This window comes from Paroedura picta, chromosome 8 (assembly GCF_049243985.1).
Source record: "Paroedura picta isolate Pp20150507F chromosome 8, Ppicta_v3.0, whole genome shotgun sequence".
NCBI classification, from domain to species: Eukaryota; Metazoa; Chordata; class Lepidosauria; order Squamata; family Gekkonidae; genus Paroedura; species Paroedura picta.
The window spans coordinates 39,918,395-39,940,525 of record NC_135376.1 but is presented as its reverse complement, the minus strand read 5'-3'; the positions used below and the strand labels follow the sequence as shown (position 1 = coordinate 39,940,525).

At 38.2% G+C, this 22,131-nt stretch overlaps 1 protein-coding gene across 3 annotated transcripts in view; it reads left to right on the top strand.

Moving 5' to 3' along the window:
• Window positions 1–19,254, top strand: part of STAG1 (STAG1 cohesin complex component) — a 177,770-nt gene extending 158,516 nt beyond the window's left edge. For all 3 annotated transcript variants that reach the window (XM_077349210.1, XM_077349207.1, XM_077349208.1), the window contains 12 exons: window positions 55–147; window positions 1,185–1,359; window positions 3,391–3,530; window positions 4,803–4,904; window positions 5,917–6,065; window positions 7,091–7,219; window positions 11,975–12,180; window positions 13,456–13,627; window positions 14,450–14,560; window positions 15,559–15,673; window positions 17,026–17,106; window positions 17,191–19,254. In XM_077349210.1, coding sequence (XP_077205325.1) covers window positions 55–147; window positions 1,185–1,359; window positions 3,391–3,530; window positions 4,803–4,904; window positions 5,917–6,065; window positions 7,091–7,219; window positions 11,975–12,180; window positions 13,456–13,627; window positions 14,450–14,560; window positions 15,559–15,673; window positions 17,026–17,106; window positions 17,191–17,214 — 1,497 coding nt within the window. In that variant the 3' untranslated portion in view covers window positions 17,215–19,254. The remainder of the gene's footprint in view (window positions 1–54; window positions 148–1,184; window positions 1,360–3,390; window positions 3,531–4,802; window positions 4,905–5,916; window positions 6,066–7,090; window positions 7,220–11,974; window positions 12,181–13,455; window positions 13,628–14,449; window positions 14,561–15,558; window positions 15,674–17,025; window positions 17,107–17,190) is intronic.
• Window positions 19,255–22,131: the final 2,877 nt, after the last annotated feature.

Below are 22,131 nucleotides of genomic sequence, written 5' to 3'. Positions count from 1 at the left end.
TGCTACTTGCCAAATTTTGATTAATGCATGACCAATTTTTTATGTTTCCTCCAGGAAGATTTATTAGTGCTGAGGAAAACTGTGAAATCATTCCTAGCTGTCTGTCAGCAGTGTCTGTCAAATGTCAATACTCCAGTCAAAGAACAGGTAAAAGACAAACACTGTAATTTTAATGAACAGAATATAATAGCATAATAAAGTTAACATACAACAACCAATTTCTTTATGTGATAGATGGTATAAAAGAGCTTTAAAATAATTTGCATATGCTGAATGCAATTTAAGTACATATGTAAGTTAATATAAGTTCAGGAGTCCTTTCCTTACATTTTGATTGGCTGGCCTTAATTATTTCACTAGGGAAATTATTTGCAGTTTCCCTAGGTTTGTCTTAACAATTTTAGTAACTTTTTTATAAAATGATATTTTTGTAAGCATAAGAGACATTCTTGAAACTTTAGTCCAGGTACATCCTTTTGCAGTATATTCATAGAATATCTTGAAGACCTTCCATTTCCCCTATAACTTTATTTTCATTCAGTGGCTGATAATTACCATCAACCAATTACCATCAACCAGTGGCTGACAATTACCATCAACCATCCCTGGGTAATGGGGATGACTTTATGTTATCTGCCTGCCCTTCCAGCAGGTGCTTGGGTACTGGGATAAAGTGTAGAGACTGCAGAGACACTGGAGTGTGGATGGCTGCCCCTTTACTTCAGCCCTGACATGAGGCCCACACTTTACAGAGTCTCACAGTTTACCCATCTTCTTCAGCAGCTGTTACCAGGTGTCTCCACCTCCAACCACAAGCCTCATAGGGCAATTGCCTTGCCCACCTTCCTGAAACGTGAGCTGGATGCCGCATTGGGGAACAATGCTGAGAAGAGCTACACATGGCATATCAGAATGCCAAGTGACTCCCAAGTCACTGAATGAATATCATTCTTTTAATTAATACATCTCATATTTTATTTGTATTCTATTTAAAGAAAAAGAAGTGTGCTAGAAAAAAATATCCAAATCAATAACTGTACTGTTAGTCTTTCGCATTAGGGATCAAATTAATTAAAATCTCAGAATATTTTGAGGTTATATAGTCTGTCAGGTTATGTGTCTGTAATCTCATATTTAAACCTCTCTTGATGCTTATGGGTGGCTGAATATATTTTGTGTTTCAGGCATTCATGCTCCTCTGTGATCTCTTGATGATCTTTAGCCACCAGCTGATGAGTGGAGGTAGGGAGGGACTCCAGCCTTTGGTGTTTAACCCAGATTCAGGTCTCCAGTCTGAACTCCTTAACTTTGTGATGGATCATGTTTTCATTGATCAGGATGATGAGAATCAGAGCATGGGTAAGTACCCATCTTGACATGTCCTTGTAAACACCCTTCAAAATCAGCACAAAGGAAAATTCTTGATAGTACAGTTAGTCCAGTTTTTATCCAATTTATCTTTCCTATATTTCTCTGTCTTCGGCAATGGCTGTAACCCCTGGCCTTCTCTACGCTACTTCATAGATGTGGGGAAATACAATGTACTAAGGTTGTACATTTTGAACTGAAATGTATATTTTTACTTGCAGTGCCAATGGTTGTACTGGTCGAAATGACTGCAAATAAATGTCTTGTCATTTGTTTTGGAGAGTGACTACGTGCATAGCACAGGTTTCTTTTTGAAATACATGAAGAAACAAAACTTTATATTTTAAAAGTAAAATGAGCAGGGACTTTAAATTGTCTTACTTTGGGATAAAGAACCTGTTCTTGCATTCAGAGAAACAGAATTAGGTGTAACAACAAACTATGGTTTGTTATAGGAATGATCTTTAGAAGTCCCCAAACGTACATGTTTCCCTTCCCTTCTTTCTTCATGTGATTCAGTACTTCATGGTTTGCAAGAAATCATAGTGTGTTGTTTTATCCAGGTCAAATGAAATAGCAAACTCTGGTTTGTTCTCTTGGCCATCTCTCAGGATTCCAAATCAGAGTTTAATTCTGGTTTGAAATCCTTATTTGTAGACACAGAACAAACCTAACAAAAACTGAAATGCTGTAGCTGGTTGTAAATCCAGAAGTCTTCTATTCCTCAGCTGTATATAAAGGGAGGGAAAATGTGAACCAGAGGATTTTCAGGGTTCTTTCTTTTAACATGCATCGCCATGTTTTAAGTGCAGCTTGGTGCATTAAAGGTAGTTATAAAATAGTCCAGTTTAAAAACTTTTTCATCTTTCCTTTTTCAACAGTGTGTGATTTAGTAAGTCAGTCATGATATAGTAAGTCAGTCAACCTCTCCCTCTCCATGGGAGAATTCCCAGAAGGATTAAAAGAGGCTGTGGTGTGCCTGTTGCTGAAAAAGCGATCTCGACCCACAGGAGCCCGACAACTACCATCCCACACTTAGCGTTTCTGGGGAAGTTGGTTGAAAGAGCTGCTGCAGATCAAATATCAACATTCCTGTTGGAAACTTCAGCTCTTGACCCATTCCAGTTGGGTTTCCAGCCTGGCCATGGGTTAGAAACAGTTCTAGTCACACTGATGGACAACCTCCACCGCCAGCTAGACTGTGGTGGTCACCGCTGCTTGTGCTATTAGATCTTTCAGCAGCGTTTGACACAGTCGACCATGAGCTCTTAACGGCCTTGCCAACGCTGGGATATGGGGGACAGCCCACAAATGGCTGATCTCCTTTCTCCAAGGTTGCGGACAGAGGGTAGCTATGGGTGAGAGAGTATCTAACTGCCCTCAGCTCCCATGTGGAGTCATGCAGAGAGCAGTCCAATCCTATTTAACATTTTTACGCGCCCTCTTACTCAGCTGGTGCGGAACTTTGGGTGGTATAGAAGTACAATGAATAATAAATAAATAAATAAATAAATGAGATTATCTGTATAAATGAATATCAGTTATTCAGGCTCATGCACTTCTTGCTCCCAGTACACATGAAGCAGCAATCAGTCTAACCCCAGTTTGTTTTGAAGTTTATGTTTAGATCTCTTAAAAAATTGAGATTTTGTTTCTTTTCCATTAACTGGAATTCTAAATTAGGGGTCTATGACTATCAGGGGGAGGAGGGAGAGAGTGTTCCTAGAGGAAAGGTGGGAAGTAATGTTTTAATAAATAAATAATAAGAAAACCCAGGACTTATTGACCATTTGCCTCACAGTTTGTGACGTTTGTAATATCTGAATCAATCCTGTATATATTCTGTGACTGCAATGAGAGTTTTAACTTGCATAAAATTCAAAATGATCAGTGTTCATAAGTTACTATTTCAGTTTTAAGTTGTCATTGAATTTCCACCTATGATTACAGCTGAACATTTGGTAATGCCATGTCAGTAAATAGGCTTGATGTCAACTTGAAATATTATATTATTTTGTTTAGAGGGAGATGAAGAGGATGAAGCTAATAAAATTGAAGCTCTGCACAAGAGAAGGAATCTTTTGGCGGCCTTTAGCAAGCTTATAATTTATGACATTGTAGATATGCATGCAGCAGCTGATATCTTCAAACATTATATGAAGGTAAATTGTGGATTAGCTCTTTTCTCCTCCCGGCAGCCCTAGAGGTATTCAGGGCTAAGTTCCTCTCTCAGCTACTTTATGGTGCTTCTGTTGGAGCTCCAATATCAAATATTGCTACTAAAGAGAGAGGGTTCAATCCAAATTCTTTAGGGCTATCCTTCAGCTTCCCCAGGGTATACCTAAAGCATTAGTGCACTTGGAAACAGAGACGCTGAAAGTTGAAGATAAAATCAACATGCTCTCTATTCATATGTGGCTGAAGTTAAAACAACAGCCTGCAACTTCGGCATCTCTCATCTTTAAAGATAATTTTCAGTCTTCATGATCCAAATTAGAAAAGTTGGGGATGTGAATGGATCTGGAACTTAAGCTAAATCTACAACAGGCCAAAAACAAAGCAAAAGCTTAAAGACATAGGCCAGCAAGAGGACCTAAGTAATTCCCCTGGTTTTCTAGCACCAGCTAGGAACAAGTATTTAACAGTTCCAGCCATTTATCTCTACAGTCATTGAAGCAGTAAACAAATAGCTTTCACTCTTGCCAGATGCTCAGCCCTTGCCCACAGCAGTACTAGAAAGCCAAAATACCCCTCCCTCAGAGACGATGCCCCTGCCCCAGCAATCAGGTTGAAACAAAGGAACACTTTTTAGTCCACTGCCCCATTTATAATATAGTCTGTGAGAGAACAATACAAATTATATTAGAGAGGCACTCAAGTCGGACAGGAAAAGAAAAGATAAACTTTTAAGTGATTAGAACCCCCAAACTACCCTGTGTTCAGTGAAATTCTATGCTGCCCTCATTAAGATGCACAAAAGTTTCACAGGAACTAAACTTTTTTACATTTTAAAAATGTTAGTCATAAATTTGCAAATTTTATGTTAATTACTGTTCAATTATGATTTTATGATTCTGAGTTTTAAATGAATTCAAAATTTTACTTTGCATTTATTGTTCTGGTCTAAATGACTGTAAATGTTTGTTGTTTAGGTCTTTTCTCCTTAAAATGTCAACATTGTATATTTGGAAAAAGTAACACCCCTTGCTTTTCTTCCATTGCATGATTTTGCTGTATTGAGTGGTGTTGTGTCCATTGTTCCATTGAATCCTAGAGTTTTTCTGTTTGTAAAACTAATGAAGGACTGTGAGAGTGATCACTGTCTGTTTGAAAGAATGGGCTCCTTCATTTAAATTCTGCCATGTTTTAAAATAAACTGAGGTCCAATTTTTTAAGAATATAATGATAAAAATTACAACTACGCTTTTTTTTAGTACTACAATGACTACGGAGATATAATTAAGGAGACATTGAGTAAAACAAGACAAATTGATAAAATTCAATGTGCAAAAACACTCATCCTCAGTTTGCAGCAGGTAAGAATGTTAAAGCAAAGTTTTAATGTTCAAATAATGCCTTACATACATATGTTATGATCAGCTGCTGGTCTTTTGTTTTCACAATGGCCTGTCATCAATGCTGGTGAGCCATTACAATATTTCTCTTATTTCTAAGAGTCAGAAAAGTATTTGTAGGTCAAAACAAGGTGACTTCTTGGGGCTACTTTATTCATCAAGCAACTGATACGTGCAAATTATTTCTATATAGTGAGTAGTCTCATTAAAACTAATCTATCAACTTAAAACTGCCCAAACCAAGACATCTATATTGTGGTAAATTTTAGTAAAGATTTATCCCTGGATTGGGGAAATTTTAGTGTCTGAAAATATGGAGTACAAGTGGATCTGTTGAGTGATTTTGTTTATAATCTTAATATTCCACTTTTCTGCCACAAATGCTTGGAGTAGTTCACAACAATATAAATTCAGTTAAAACAAGGCAGTACTAAAAATGCAAATACAGATCAAATCAGCTAAGAAAACTAAAAGTAATTTACCAGTAACTAAAAATAAACATCAACAAATTAAAGTCATACTACCACAAAAAGCAGAGGGAAATGTACAAATGCCAGCTGAAATAAAATCAGCTATGATCCAGTGCTGAAAAACATCCAAAGATGGTACTATCCAAAGAAGGGAAGGAGGATCCAGAAGGGAGGGAGGCATCTCTGAAATGGCCATCTGCCTTACTTCAGAATGTGAGAGACACAAAGAAAGACCTGAGAATAATGTCCAGTGTCAAAGAAAGACTAGCAAAAATTATTTTTTCTATAGCTCAGAATAATGTGGTTGATTTATCAAAGCTATTTCACTTTTCTTTACTGTTGCATTAGAAATAACAAGATTTTATAATATTGTTGTCATTGGTTCATCATGAATGGCAAATTAGTTTAAGCCCAAATATTGATTATGTGACATCAGTGCAAACATCTAGAAGTTCCACTAGGCACCACCTATGTTAGTTTTAACAATTAAATTCTTTCTTTAGCTGTTTAATGAGCTTGTTCAAGAGCAAGGTCCCAACTTGGACAGAACATCTGCGCATGTCAGTGGTATTAAGGAGTTGGCCCGCAGGTTTGCTCTCACTTTTGGCCTCGATCAAATCAAGACAAGAGAAGCTGTGGCTACATTACACAAGTGAGTGGAAGATGCTGTAAAGGGGTATTTGTTTATGTGTGTGGCTTTTTAATCAGAAGCAATTTCAGCTTGCCAGGAAAGAATTTAAATCCATAATTTTTCTTACTATTTACAAATGTTATGCATACAGGGAATATTCTGATGTTTCCTAGTGGTAGGTTTGTTAGGGAATAAATCATTATATTTTTTATATCAGTTGAATAGTTTAAATTTAGCTCTTTGGAATGCTGGTCTGACTCATCAAGGACATAAATATTATTAATAGTTAGTCATAAGCTACTAAAAAGCAGGCCACATTTTATATATCATAATTTGCTTCAAGCATCTTATGGAGAGATGACTCATGCATTTTCTCTTTATATATGTGATAGTCTAGACTGGTACAAAAATGCATTATATGTAATGCATTCATTCTTTTACACTGGTTTAAACTTAACAAGCTTTTAGCAGCATTAGAAATGTGTGAGCTAGTGAATTGATATCATGATAAGATAAGAATTTCTAAGGGCAAAGCAGAAGTTGCATGAAATTCAGAATCTGATATATGTCTGTGTGAACACCAAATCCCCAATCCAAGTTCTGGTTCTGGACTGCTAATCTTAATCAAGAAGTAATGCCCTAGATCAGGGGTAGTCAAACTGCGGCCCTCCAGATGTCCATGGACTACAATTCCCAGGAGCCCGAATGCTGGCAGGGGCTCCTGGGAATTGTAGTCCATGGACATCTGGAGGGCCGCAGTTTGACTACCCCTGCCCTAGATGGAGAATGTAGTCATCATCAAAAGAGCCATCTTGTCAGTTTACTGTAATGACCACCATGCTTTAGATATTTGTATCTGCATGCACATCAGCCATCCTGCCTCCACACTGGATCTTGGGGTGGAATTGTTGATTTAGTCTTTGAGTTTAGAAATATGATTTGCACTTGTGTTGTTCAACTGAAAAGTTTGACTGATAAAGAGATACTTCACACAATAATGTTTCTTAGCTGTGTAAATTCTTATATGCTTTTGTATTGTACTACAGGGATGGCATAGAATTTGCCTTTAAATATCAGAATCAAAAAGGTCAAGAATATCCACCGCCTAATCTTGCTTTCTTGGAAGTACTTAGTGAGTTTTCTTCTAAACTTCTGCGGCAGGACAAAAAAACAGTGTAAGTGATACTTCATACATTTGCCTGTAGGCTGTGTTATATATCGTTTAAAGTTCATTTAATGACAGTTTCTGTAAATGGATTTGGAATCATGTGAGGATGTAACATTCTGAATGCATAAAATCAGTGCTTTCTTAGTGCCCTGTCTCATGCTGTTCCCAGACTGACAATTGGATGGTACATCCATCTCTACACAGAGTACGCAGGGGTAACCAATCAGTGATATGTTTTTACACTAGAGAACAGGTTAGTGTTTTGTATTTCCAGTCTGCGTCTTGCATGAGAGCAGAAAAGCATTGCTGGCAATCTTTGACTACTTAAAGGAAAGTGAGTGTTTTTGAGGCTTGTGTCCACTTGACTTCATGCATGTCCTGAGGTAGTTAAATTTGCCTTCTACCTCCCCTTTCCTTTTGCAGTATCAATTTAGATTATGCATTATTTGTATCTATTTCCTCATTTAATCTTTCATGCAGTGCTTAAATTATATAATACTATTTATTTACATTTATAGTCCACTTTTCTAGATGAGATATGAGGCAGATTACACAGTTTGTCAACGCAATTAAAAAGATAAGACATCTAATAAGCACTGTAATAGGACTAGGGTGACAAAAATTTTGAACTAAAAGGTATTAGACATGCTGTGTTGAACACTGCAGAAAATAGTATTACATAGAAAGCAATTCAGTGAGAGCAACATACTACACATACAGCAAACAGAGGATATATAATGTGAGTGATATAGTCCACTGTCCTGTTCCTTTATGAAAATACTTTTCTGAAACATTACCTTTTAATGTGATTGTTTTGCCAGATGTCATTTTTGCCTTAGGCAAGTTTTCTTTAATGAATTTGGGTAGTTAAAGAAGCTCAGTGAGGCAAGACCTCTTGGCAATACAAATATACCTAAAATACAGAAAAAAATAACAGTCCACAATATACATCAAGGCAGTTTCTTATATTACTTTGGTTGCTGAGGGCTTACTATAGAAACAACAGTTCACCTTTGGTCTTCTGTACCACTTTCTGTTTCATCAGTTTTGTCAGGCTAAGGTCAGTTTCAACTAGACACCATTCCTAAGTCTGCAGATTGCTCTCAATGTGCATCCAAACCACCACTGAAAAATGCCAAAATGAAGATCAAGCACCAAGACAAATCTTTAAAAATAAAATATAACACATTGCCTTTATTCAGAACTGCAGTATTAAAATGAAAGCAAAGAACAATAAAACTATAAAAAGGAGATAGCGTATTTGCCGGTGTATAAGACGACCCCCCAACATTTCCACTCAAAATATAGAGTTTGTTATATACCCGGCTCACCCCTGCATCTCCCTGTGACCGGCACTAGTGCGCATGTGTGAGCTCTGCGTAGACAAGGGGCGGGCCGGAGCACTGCTGCTTCCCGCCGAGCAGAAGGGGCCATTCACGCTGAAAAGGCTGGCACCCCTGTCTCGCTGCTGATGCTCACCACAGCCACGCTGATGACCCGCCGCAGCCGCACTGGATACCGCGCGATACTGGATGGTATGTAGAATGAGGTGGCCGGGCATCGGAAGGCCACTATGGGCAGCTATGTCTATCCCAACTGAAGTGCACCCGGTGTATAGGATGACCCCCCCCCACTTGGAGGGATGTTTTTCAGGGGGGGAAAGTATACGCCAGCAAATACAGACAAATACAACAACAGACACCCTGTGGGGTGGGTGAGGCTGAGAGAGCGCTGATATCACTGCCTGATCAGAACAGTTTTATCAGTGCCGTGGCGAGCCCAAGGTCACCCAGCTGGTTGCATGTGGGGGAGCGCAGAATCAAACCCGGCATGCCAGATTAGAAGTCCGCACTCCTAACCACTACACCAAACTGGCTCTCAGTAATCGTTTCAGAATAGAAATGGCAGAATCAGAAAAATCAAAGAAGAGATGTAGACAATGTTGCTTGAGAATTCCAAAATATGGATTTCTACCAGCGCCGACAAATTAGCAACTGCCAATGCTCCTAGTATGAAAAAGTCTTTTCTAATAAGGCAGTGATTTCTTCCAGACTGATTGAACATTGGAAGAACGTTCATGCTGACATGGCATACAGGAAGTTAACCTTTTTAAAAATCATTTCTTGACAAATTTCAAAAGTAACCAGCACTGTCAAGCATGTTCTGAAATTATTCATGACATAACACTGTTGATTTGCATTCATCAAACATTTCATTGTTGATTGCCAAGTCTGGAAAGCCACATGCAGCTGGCAAAGAACTTATCCTAACAACAGTTAGCTAGGTTCTAAGTACTGTTTTACAGAAGTCACCACATGATATAGTAAGACAACTACTCTTAGCAACAATTCAGTGCAAAGAGGCATAAATGAAATGGCTGAAAGAGTGGAAGATACATTGTGCAACATACCGAGGACAAAAGAATTTGCATTATAGCTTGATGAGTCAGTTTCCCAGGCAATTAATCTAAGTTTCTTCATTATCTGCAATTTATAAAAGACAATGATGTGGTACAAGTATTGTTATTTGTGAGGCAGTTGAGTAGTTCTTCAAAGACAAGGAAATTCCATTGCTTATATAACTAATGAAGTATCATCGGTGACTTGACACTACCATTGGTGTGTTGCTTACTTTACCATTCTCTGTCATTCATTGCTAGTATCTGGATGCAGAAAAAGGTCAATGATCACCTGCGCAAGTCATTAACTGCTATAAATAAAATTAAAGCCTCTCAATTACTGACTATTCCAGGAGTTCTGTGTTACGAATGATAAAGATTTTGAATGTTTGCTGCTTCATACTGAAGTTCATTGGCTATCAAAAGACAACTGTGTGAGATGCTTTTTGACATTGTTGTGGAGTTTTTTGAAGTAATGAGTGCCTTGCTTAGTGATAATCTGAAAGAGACCAGGCATGACATTGCTTATTTGTCTTTATTGCTGAAGTTGGGGTTGTGGAGGAAGAACTAATTGAGGTACACAGTAATGTGGAGCTAAAGTCAAAGGTTAAGAAATCATACCCAAAGTTTTGGTTACAAAAGAAAATTTCTGATCGCTATCCTGCACTATGGACAAAGACTCTCCTTGTTGCATTTCTATCATCATGTTTGGTAGAATGTGGTTTTAGTGTGGCCATCCAGCTTCTCTCCAAGAAAAGAAATTTACTCCAGATTACTTAATGCGGTGATTTAAAACTCCTGCTAAGTGACTTTAAACCAGACTGGGAAATGGGTATCACTTCATCAAGCCCATCCATCACATAAAAAACTTATTGAACAATGAGGTGGTTACTAAATATGGTATTTAAAATTCTTGCTAAATGATTATCAGACTTCGTAAAGTTGGGTTCACTGGATCAAAGTCATCCATTTTGTTTAATACAATGAACTAAAAAGTTTTGGGATTTTGAGTAAATGCACAATTCATTGTTATTGTTTTGAATTTTGTTGATATTATCTTCCTTAGTTGGTTGTGCAAACCACTGTTCTCTGTTCTGGATAATGTTTTTATTAGGCATGGGACACTGGGAATGAGTTTATGGAACCAAGGAACTAGTAGGCCAAAAGATTTGGGAACCACTAGCCTAGAGTAAGACCCTGGAGCAGCAGAGTAGTTCCTCATTCTCCTTGCTCCCTGTAACTTTTAGTATTTTGCAATGTCTAGAAACACTGACAGTTGGCAGGTAAAGCCACTTCTATAGTCTAAAAATGCTCTTCATAAATCTATTCACTGTTTCTTGAAACTGGTGGGGTATTTATTATTATTGTTATTATTATTATTATATTATTTTGCCTTCACAAGGACTCCAGGGAGACTTACAGAATTTCACACGTCTGATTCTCTTACATTCTTTCAAAATCAAATTAACAGTTTGTATTCTTTACTGCTTAGAACAGCTGTTTAATGTATAAAAATCAATGTGCCACTGATATTTTTATGCCCCTTAAAGTATTTACTGAATCTAGTTTAGATGTTCTCTCAATCTTTCTTCTAAACTTAGCTAGACAGGCATTATTCATCTCTACTCATAAAAGTACTTTTCCATTCTAATAACTGATGCTGACCTAATTTCATCCTTTTAAAAATGATGAGAAGAAGCTGTGGCTCAGAGGTAGACTGTGTGTTTGGCCTGCAGGTTTTCAACCTTGGCCGTATCCAGTTAAAAGGATGAAGGTAGCAGGTAATATGAAAGACCTCTGACTGGCACCCTGGAGAGCCAGTGACAGGCATAGTAGACAATACTGAGCTTGATAGACCAAGGGTTTGTTCACTATAAGGCAGTTTCATGTGTTTGATAAATAAGACAGAACACCCTGCACACCTGTTCTTAGGGGAGAGGCTGTGGCTCAGTGGAAAACCCTCTGCTTTACATTCATAAGGTCCCAGGTTCAATCCCCGCCATCTCCACTTCAAAAAGACCAGGCAGTAGGTCATGTGACAGACATCTGAGAACCTGGAGAGCTGCTGCCAGTCTTAGACAGTACTGATCGACTGATGGTCTGATTCAGTATAAGGCAGCGTTATATAGACAAAAACAAATGGCATATACAGTAGCTCCAACAGGATGTTGCATACAGATGAAATATCACTTGATCAAACTCAATTGGGAACTCTCCAAACCAAATTTCAGGCAAAAGGAATAGCTTTCAGACAGTGGATGCAAGTTATCTGAGGATTACTTAGTACTGAAGTTATATTGTGACTATAAAGAGTTACCTTATTAATGAGCTCTGCTCTTTTTCCCCCTCCTTCCTATCTTTTAGTCATACTTACTTGGAGAAGTTCCTAACAGAGCAGATGATGGAAAGGCGGGAAGATGTATGGCTTCCATTGATTTCCTACAGAAACTCATTAGTTACAGGTGGTGAGGATGATAGGATGTCTGTGAATAGTGGAAGCAGCAGCAGCAAAGCTTCTTCTGTAAGAAATAAGAAAGGCCGGCCTCCACTTCATAAGAAAAGGGTTGAGGGTAAGTATTGCTTTGAAATGTGCTCCTTTACAGTGGAGCAGGCTTGCAGTAGACAATATTTTTGTGACTTTTTATTGGTTGCCTGTTGGAAAAGTTAAATGCTAGAGATTCTCCAAGACATTCCTTGAGCAGAAGTGGCTTTGAATCTCATTGTAGATAACTGTAGCTTGACTTTTTTTTTCATGGATAAAGCAAATACCTTGCAGTATAAATTTATGTGAGTTACATGTCTTCTCATAAGTTGCAGCAACAAATGTTCCAATCATTGCACTTAAAGACTTTAATCCTGTATGATAATATTTATTAGCATACGGTGGACTTTAGAAATCTGTCTGAGCAAAGAACACAATGCTGTAGTCAGTAAATTAATGGGCTGGATATTAGCAAGTTCCAGGGGAATAGGGGTGATCCAATCCCCTCCTTGCTGTAGCCCTGTCTTACCTATATATTTTTCCTTGCAAGTTCCACAGTCCTTGACACAACCCTTCAGGGATCAAAAAGGGTATTTTATCCCTTTTACTAGTTGAAAAGCCAGTAAGATCTACTACATTACTCTTCCTAAATCAGATACCCAACATGGGAATATCCAATCTTTTGTCCTCTGTTGAAGACCTTACGAGCATTTGGTGAGCCCACCCCAACTGACTCTGTTCTTTCGCTTTTAATTACTAGACCACAAATGAGTTAGAGCTGGCAACTAAATTGCAATTTCTACCCTGTGAAGCATGGGAGAACAATCCTACAAGCATAGAATGGGGTTTAATTAGGTTCACATTAAATTTCAGATTTTCTCCAATTTAGGACCCATCCTAACTTGCAATCCCACTCTGGCATATGTTTTCGTCATGACAGACATGCACATTTACTTGTGACCCATAAACACTTGGGGATTTCATAAAGTTTTTAAAAGCCTGGAATGTGTGGAAGAAGTCTCTTCATTTGACCTTGGGTTACAAAAACACAGGTTGAAAGCTTGAGCAGATCAGCATAGACTCTTCTGTTCCTAAATAAAGCCTCCAATATTGCTCAAGTAAAGCTAATATTTTCTCTTTTGTTAGACATACAAAAGTAAATTAAGGTTGTAATGTATACTAGAAATCAAACTGGAAATAAAATGCTAGATAGCCAGAGTGTCAAAATTAGATTTTGTATTAACTCAGTATTTGTTCATCTTTATCTGTTCCAAATACTTTCACTTTGATTTATGCAGGTTAGTCATGCTATGATTTTGTTAATTATCATTGTTTAACATCCTGTGAAATTATCTTGGTATAGATGACAATCTAGAGGGCTCCTGGCTGAACAGGAATGACAGCATTCAAACTCCAAGTGCTCTACAGACACCACAGCTCACATCAACAGTTCTAAGAGAAAATACTCGACAAATTGGGGAGCAAATTCAAGAGCATGAGTCAGAGCCTGGAGCCGAACAAGATTTCCTACACAAGTAAGTAACAGTAACATGCTTAAGCAATGATTTAAAATATTGTTATTCTCATTAGAAATATTGTTGAAATGAAAATTCTTATTTTAAAAAATAACCCTTATGGCAGGTATAGACTTGATTCTGTCTGTAAAACTAGCTTAAAATGAAGAAAATTAAACAACTTATTAGATTAATACAAACGTTTGAAAAGGACTTGCTTGCTAAAGACATTACCCAAGGTATCCAGGAGGTTCCTGTAATGGAGTTACATTTTTTGCGACACCAGCAGTCCTTGTGTTAACAGAGGATTACTGCATTTTCCTAGGCACAAAATAGTGCACTAAAAATAAAGATTCCTTGCAACAGAAGTATTGCAGCCTTAAGGGAAATTTACAGACTGTGCTAACTAGCGACTTCTTCCATTCAATTGATAGAGTGTTTATTGACCCCAACCAGCTTTTATTGGAAAACCCTATAAATAAGAACATTTAAATGCATTATTAAAATGTCAGCCTTTTTGTAGTACTTTCTTAGTTTTATCCTAGTACAAAGTCTCACTTTAGATTTTACAGTGTATTTCTTTTAGGTGTCTTATTCCTGCACTCTGTTATTAACACCATTTTAAACATTTTTATTAAACTAGCTAATATTTCAGTTCTTAGTATCTGTGTACAAAAATGCCATTAAAACTATAACTTAATGACAATAAAAGTAGGAATAAATAATCTAAAATTATAAGACATTGTATAAATCTAAATATGTGCAACTGGTATGACTCAGTCTTGCAGTAAAGTAAGAAAAAAGTGTATATGCATCCTATGACTGATATATTCCTCTTCTAAGCCCTCAGATGCAGATATCTTGGCTGGGCCAACAAAAACTAGAAGATTTAAGTCGAAAGGACAGAACGGGAATGAACTACATGAAAGGAAGAAGTGGTGTAAGGCACGCAGTGTAAGTATTTAGAATGATGCAAGCCAGAGGTGAACCAGGTGATTCAGTACCTATTGAGTGAGTCACTTGCTTGTACATAGCAGCCATTGTATAGGTTTTTCTTGATTTTAAATTACTCCAAAAGGCAGACTACAGAAAATACAGTAACTAAGCAGAATGAATCACGGTTCATGTGAAAATGTATTTAATACATTTGAGACATTTGTCTTTCCACCCAACCTAAGATCTTTAAGAAGCCAAACAGTAAAAAAACAAGTAAAACACACACACACACATATATTTGCAGAACAAAAAACATATGCACACATGAATAGAAAAGAGGACCAATGACAGTGAGGTAATGATAAAACAAAAAAGTCTACACTCACTGTGAGAATGATAGAAGTGTATTCCATAATTTTGGTGCCAGAACCGAGATGGTCCTTTCTTGGTTGCCACTCATTTAGCATTGGGTGGAGAGATGCACCTGAAACAGGTATTCTGAAGATAACAGGAGTGGTTGAATTTGATTTCTAAGGGAGTAGGCAGTCTTTACATTATGCTGGCTTCAAGCCATATAGTGCATTAAAGGTCACCTTCCAGCACCTTGAATTGGGCCCAGAACTAATTTGGGAGCCATTATAGGTTGAACAAGACTGATGTGATAAGGTTCCAACAACCCACTTGAGTCAGAATTCTGTTTGCTGCATTCTGCACCAATTGTGGCTTTAAGGGCAGCCAGACATAAAATACACCGCAGTAGTCTAATTTAGATGCTTCTAGGGCATGCATCTCAATCTAAGCTCCACAATGGAAGGATCTTTTTTGCACAGGAAAGGCTGCAGTTGGCTCATGTTGGTAAAAGGCATTCCTGGTCACCATTATCACATATTTACCCAGAAGGAAGACATTAGCTTAGTTTATTTACACTGAAATTCCTACCCACTCGGATTATAGAGTAAAATAGACTAATAATTGTACACTAGATTTTATGCATATTTTCCTTCTCTCTTCTTAAGGCGGGGTCTAATGGAGGATGATGCAGAACCTATCTTTGAAGATGTAATGATGTCTTCACGAGGTCAGTTAGAGGACATGAATGAAGAATTTGAGGACACAATGGTCATTGATCTGGTAAGTAATCCTCACTTTCAAAACTTTTTTTAAAAAAACAAAATGGATGGATGGCTACTAGTTAGATCATTTCTTTTGGTTGGAATTTCAGTATGCCTTCCATGCTTAATTTCATTTTTCCATTTCTCTTCCATTCCTTGATTTATTCTATAACTGAAGTGATAGCAAACTTTTTATTCTGAGCATCAAATATGAATTTGCTTGGAATTGTAATTGTAAAGTCACAGACTTCTTGTAGATATTTGTTTGACCACATCTATGTAGAGCAGGTAGACTGTAGGGAATTGTGGGAATGATCAGCAGTCTTCTGCATACTTCATACATTCTAAAGTTTAAATGAAGCTGACTGTTATAAATGGGGGGTTGCTTTTTCTATCATAAAAAGGTAAAGGTAAAGGTATCCCCTGTGCAAGCACCGAGTCATGTCTGACCCTTGGGGTGACGCCCTCTAGCGTTTTCATGGCAGACTCAATACGGGGTGGTTTGCCAGTGCCTTCCCCAGTCATGACCGTTTACCCCCCAGCAAGCTGGGTACTCATTTTACCGACCTCGGAAGGATGGAAGGCTGAGTCAACCTTGAGCCGGCTGCTGGGATTGAACTCCCAGCCTTATGGGCAAAGCTTTCAGACGGCTGCCTTACCACTCTGCGCCACAAGAGGCTCATTTTTCTATCATACACCATTGTATATGCTATTAATGTTACTGTCAACTTTCTCAATGAACACATTTGGCATTAGCAGCAAAAGCAGCTTACTGAGGTAGTGATGTGAAGCTCATGATTATTCTTGCTGAAACTGATTTGATAGGCAATACACTGATCAAAACTTCACCTGCAACCGAGAACAGATGGGATTCCCGTTACCAGGAAAAAGTGGGTTCCCTCCCATTCTCAGGGAAAACCACACCAACTTGTCCTATGCCCACGTGCACATTACATCATTCTTGCAAGGCTGAGCCACAACAGTAACATCCAAACTCCCCTCCCCCACAGTCCCATCCTCTCAGAGATCCTGATAGGCAGATCCTGATAGTTACTGCTGCAGAAAGGGAAATTAAAAAGGGCTATAGTCTTTCCAAGAACTGAAATTGCCTCCATATAGATGGGCTTCAGGAAGTTCAGGTTTTCTCCCAGCCTTTGAAGTCACAAAAGATTAAATCTTTAGAATAGCATTGGGTTGTAGATTGAGTTTAGAAGAGGCATGTATCCTGTCCTAGTTTTAAATTACTTGCAAAGTTAATTCTTGTGTCCCTTTTAAAGAAATAAGAAAATGTCGCTCCCAGCTGTGTCGCAGCTGCTGCTTCTTTATCCAAACCCAGATTCCAAAATAATTGACTAACATTTTCCTTCCTAGCCCCCTTCAAGGAACCGACGAGAACGAGCTGAATTGAGGCCAGATTTCTTTGACTCGGCAGCTATCATCGAGGATGATTCGGTAAGATTTCACTGGGCGTGTTTAGTACTTGGAACTTCAAAGAATTATCCTGTATTTAACTGTTGCCATTCCTTGTTTTTCTAGGGATTTGGAATGCCAATGTTCTGAAGTCTGGTGAAGACATTATTCAAATGTGGAACTCTGTTCTTTAGAGCTCAAGGCCTATATACTGTGATAGCTTATATGAAAAACCACATTTTTGATGTGATTTGGTTTGATTTTTACCAAATGATTAAGGTCATTTCCTTTTTGTAATGAGAGAAGAGGAACTTCTTAATGAAACGGAATATTGGCCAATCAGTCACTTCAGAAAGGCTGACCTATAAATCATTTGTTTCCCTGTCCTTGACAGTCCTTATACAGGTTTTTTTCCTGGATGGGGAGGAGCTTTTAAATTAAAACAGTTGCAAAATAAATGTTCTACACGTTTTCAGAAAACATTGAATGAAAACAAAACTTTTTAACTTTATTTTTCTGCTGTACAACTTCAAAATGTTTTAACATTTGCCTTTTTATGTTTTAGAAGCTAGCCATTTTTATTAAATTTATGCCTGTCTGCCATTGACCAGCAGCGATGCGATCAGTAGGCCATCCTGGCTGGAGAAGTGTTGTTAAACACACTGGATGTGACTAGCAGTATCCTCTCTGACCACTGAGAGCAAAACACTCTTACAAAAGAGTTTAGAAGTCAGATGTGTGCATCTCTGCCAAAAAAAAAAAGTCAGATTCTGAAAAGAAAAAACCCAGATTTTATACTTCTGAGAAGATTTATTTTTATTTATAATAGGGCATAAAATAAGAGATGTCCATGAAGCCACTTTTCCAACAGACGCTGTGTAACATTCATTTTATATAGCACTAGGGGAACACACAACAGCACATTTTCTATTGGTACTTGTTCTGTGCATTTTTAGCAACTTATACCAGCAAATAAAATATTCTCAGTAAAATAAACCGGTCGTTCTAAAGTAATCTATTTGCTGTTTCTACTACCTATTTCATGACCTGTCAGATCCCAGGTACCCAAGCAGCAGCTTTCCTATGAAGCATAAATCATGGGGGAGGTTGGGAAGGGTGTGGGGAACAAGAGTCACACATGCATTTTCAAAGCAATTTTAAATGTACCATAGAGAAGTGTCTAACTTTCCATGCCGTAAATACCCTTTTGTGCTATTTCTGTAAATTAATTTTGCCAGTTAGATTTACTGTATGTGCTGCATAGAAACTTGTGCTTAGATGGTGACGTTCTTAAGCTTACAATGGAATACAGCTACATTCTCAGTGTTAACTGTGCATTAATAAGAGTAATTATTAAATGATTTTCAAAAAAGCAGAACAATCCAAAAAGTAATCAGCTAATTCATTGTTCTAAGAGATTGTTTTCCCAAGGTATTGAGCACAGCTCTTATCGATTAGAACATCTGTAAAAATGAGGCCAAACTATTATTCCTTTTGGAATTCGAATGTTAGTGCTAGAAAGCAGGTCTAAATTGGCCCAAGTTTAACGCAGACACTTCATAAGTGCTTTTTTATAACAGCTGCAAAATAATTTGTGACATGCTCCCTTTTAAAAGGTAGATTTATAATACATACAAGGTGCATCCAATGCTTACCTTTGGGGAGAAGAGGAACACATACCTAATCACGTTACTTTCATTCAATATTGGGACTCTTTCCCTTTTTTAAAAGTTGTGGTTGCCAAAAACTGTTTGACCTGATAATTCAGCCATTCCTTCAAGGTAGCTGTTTACTGTAAAGTTGCTAAAGTCACTGGATTAGTGCTTCAGGACAAGTACGAGTTCTCCCAAAAGAGCAGACAGGAATGGATGGAGCAGCACTTCTGTTTTGTGGGCAGAGTGGCATAAATGCTGCTGGTTTCAGGCCATCACAAATAAACTTTGTGCTCCACATCCCTCCATATAAAAAACTGAATTTTAAGTGATCATTATAGAGTTCTGTAAAAGAATACAGGTTACCTCCAATGGGTTTCCAGTTCAGTTTGCAATCAATAGGTTTTTTAAATGTGTCTCCTTGATTGGTTTTGCTAGTAATTCTGTAAATTGTACATTTACAATATGAGGTTTTTTCCTTTTGTACAATTTAAAACTGATGCTTCACTTTTCCTTTAATAAACTCCTCAAAATCGCATGTGCAGTGGAGTCCTTTCCACAAAGCATTTGGAAATGGGTGCTTTCTGTTTGGTCTGTCTTCCACTAAATATTTCCCAATAGTGAAGCTTGGAAAGCTGTTCATTTCATTCCTTATGTCTGCTTATCCTGCTGTTCAGCATTCTGGACAAAGCAGACTGAGTTTTTGGTGTGTTTTTTTTTTTCCTATTTGGAGATTTTTCTAGTTTTAGGGGTGTTCCCCCCCCCCCTGAATAGCCTTTAGTAGTCAGATGCCCTTGGAAGACATTTCCTCTTTTATGCACCAGATTTGTCATTCAAGTAAATAGCAATCTAGCACATGTATGGAATTTTACAGAATGGGATTCCTAGGGCGTCACCCACAGTGAGCTTCTCCCCCTTGTATTTGCCAAGGTTCATGGAGCTCCAGCATTCCGTAAGTGAAGTACGCTTTCTCTAGACACCAATATTTCTGTTTCAAGAGCTAAGAGCCTTAATAAGACAAAGTTAAAGAAAATGCAAGGCTTGTTAAAGAAATTGTTACCAAACTTTTGTAGGAAATAGTACTCAGCATTTTTTTGTTATTTGATGTGTTTGCTTAGTCCTTCAGGTGGACAGTAGCTCAGGTCTTATCCTAGAGATTCCATTTGGGACTACTCGCCACAGTATTCACCCGGCATATCAACTGGTTTTGTTTAGTCATGTTGACGGTCTCTTGCTCATCACTTGCTGCTTCTCTCTACCAAGATTTTAAAATGTTTTGAATGAGGCTGTCATGCTAGTTACTAAGTTGTATTTTTCTGATTTCTGTAAAATGTTTAGAGCTGGCAAATGATATTTTTTTATCAACAGTGAGTAGGATTTAAAAACATCAGCCTTGATATAAAGCAGAAAAAATCATGTATACAGCTGCCTTTGGGACACTGCTGTTGATCTAAACTATATAAACTATATAGCAATAGGTCTAATAGTATATAGATAAGGTCAAAGAGAAAAATAATATTAGGCACCTGTGGCCATGATCTGCATATATATTTGAGGGTTTAAATTGCCCCCCTCCAATAAAAAAGTATTGTCTGTGCATGCTGGAACTGGGGGTGGCCGCCACTGCAATACTCTGGTTTCTCTTCAGACCGCTTACATCTTTCGCAAGGGATCACTCTGGGCCCAGCCACCATGTTGGAGGATGGCAAGATCTGCTCCTTGCCCAGCAGTGATGGACGCCGGGAACAGTTCTTTGCCCAGCCTTGGCAGCATCAGATGCCAGAAGTTGCAGGCTTAGCTGCCGACGCAGAGAACTCCAGGAGCCAATCCATGCTTGAAACAGCTATGGGGGAAGGAATTACCCTCCACTTGTTTTGTTTAAATTTAATACCTGTTCCTTTCCAGTACCTAAATTCATTCTCCCAGCTATACCAGTGTAGAAAGATGAAGGCACCTTCCCCGAATATCGGTTTCTAAGCTGCAAATCGGCCCAAGTTCAGCCAGAATTTTGGCTCATGAGCCGGTTTGTGCCCATCCCTTATTTATTCTGTTTGTTCTTGCAAGAAATGTGGGATTACAGAACATCAGCAGACACAATGAAAGGAAATGGCAATAACAAACTGCAGCCATGGCAATTTGACGTAATAGTGTTAGATGACAGGACAGTTTCCAGACCAGCATTAGTGTACAGTATGTCAGAATCAGTAGCCAACCTTTACCTTGGCCTGTTTAAAATTTAAATGGCTTTTTCTGCATAGAGCTGCCTCAGCTATATGTTCAGCAACTATTTTCTTAGAAGCCACCTCAAGGGTGTTAAGCTGGGTGTTCTGTGCAGGGGGGGAGGGAGCAGGATATAAATTTGATAAATAAAGGGTGGAGGCCTTAAAGTGACTAGAGAGAATGGCTTTATATTTATTAGATGTACATATGTAACATTAAACATCATCCATATAGAAAAATTGTTGATGCCAATAATATCTTGTAACAAATATGGATTGAATTATTATTCTGAGCCAGCTGAGCTGGAAGAAGGAACCAGGGGGAGAGCTGCTGCGGTGAGTAGGGTTTTTTGCCTTTCCTAAACTGCTAAAATACTGGAGAGAAATAACTAAGGTTGCTTTGTGAGAGGTCTGAATTTGTGTGAGTCTAAGCTGAAAGCAGTTCTGCACAGACAAGAGAACTGGGAATAGTAGTTGGCAGAGTGAACTGAGTAGTGATTTCAGAACTTTCAAAGGTCAAAGGAAAGGGAAGAAAGCTTCAAGAAGGGAAAAGAAAAATCATTGCTGAGTTAAAAGGGAAAATTAGCTGTGAAGAAATCCCTGGTCTGGTGGGGAAAGATACTGCTTTGCACACCTCAAGAGTTAGAAGGAGTTAGAAGAGTTAAAAGGAAGGGACATTGGGATACTGACAGAAGATACCAATGAAAAGAGACATTGTAGATCTGGAAAAAGTACCAAGGAGGGCAACCAAGATGTTTACGGAGTTGGAGTACCTTCCCTAAGCAGATGAGTCTGGGACTTTTCAGTTTAGAAAAGAAAAAACTTAAGGGGGGACACAAGAAAGGTGGTGGAGAGTTAACAAATTTTTCTCCCTCTTCCAGAACTTGAAGGCATCCAGTGAAGAGTGATTAAAATGTGGAATTCACTGCCAGGGAATGTAGTCATGGCCATGGGAATAAACAACTTTAAAATTTATTATTTATTTGGATTTTAGGGGATTATATCAATTAATGGAGGCTAACTCTAACAATGGCTAATAGCCATGGTGACTGAGAGGAAACTGCATTCAAAGGCACTAATCCTTTGAATCCCAGAACCAGAAAGCAACATATAGGGGGATACTTTGGCCTATATTCCCTGTTGTCAGCTACCCAGAGGAATTGGTTAGCCACTGGGTAAGTCAGGATTCTGGATCT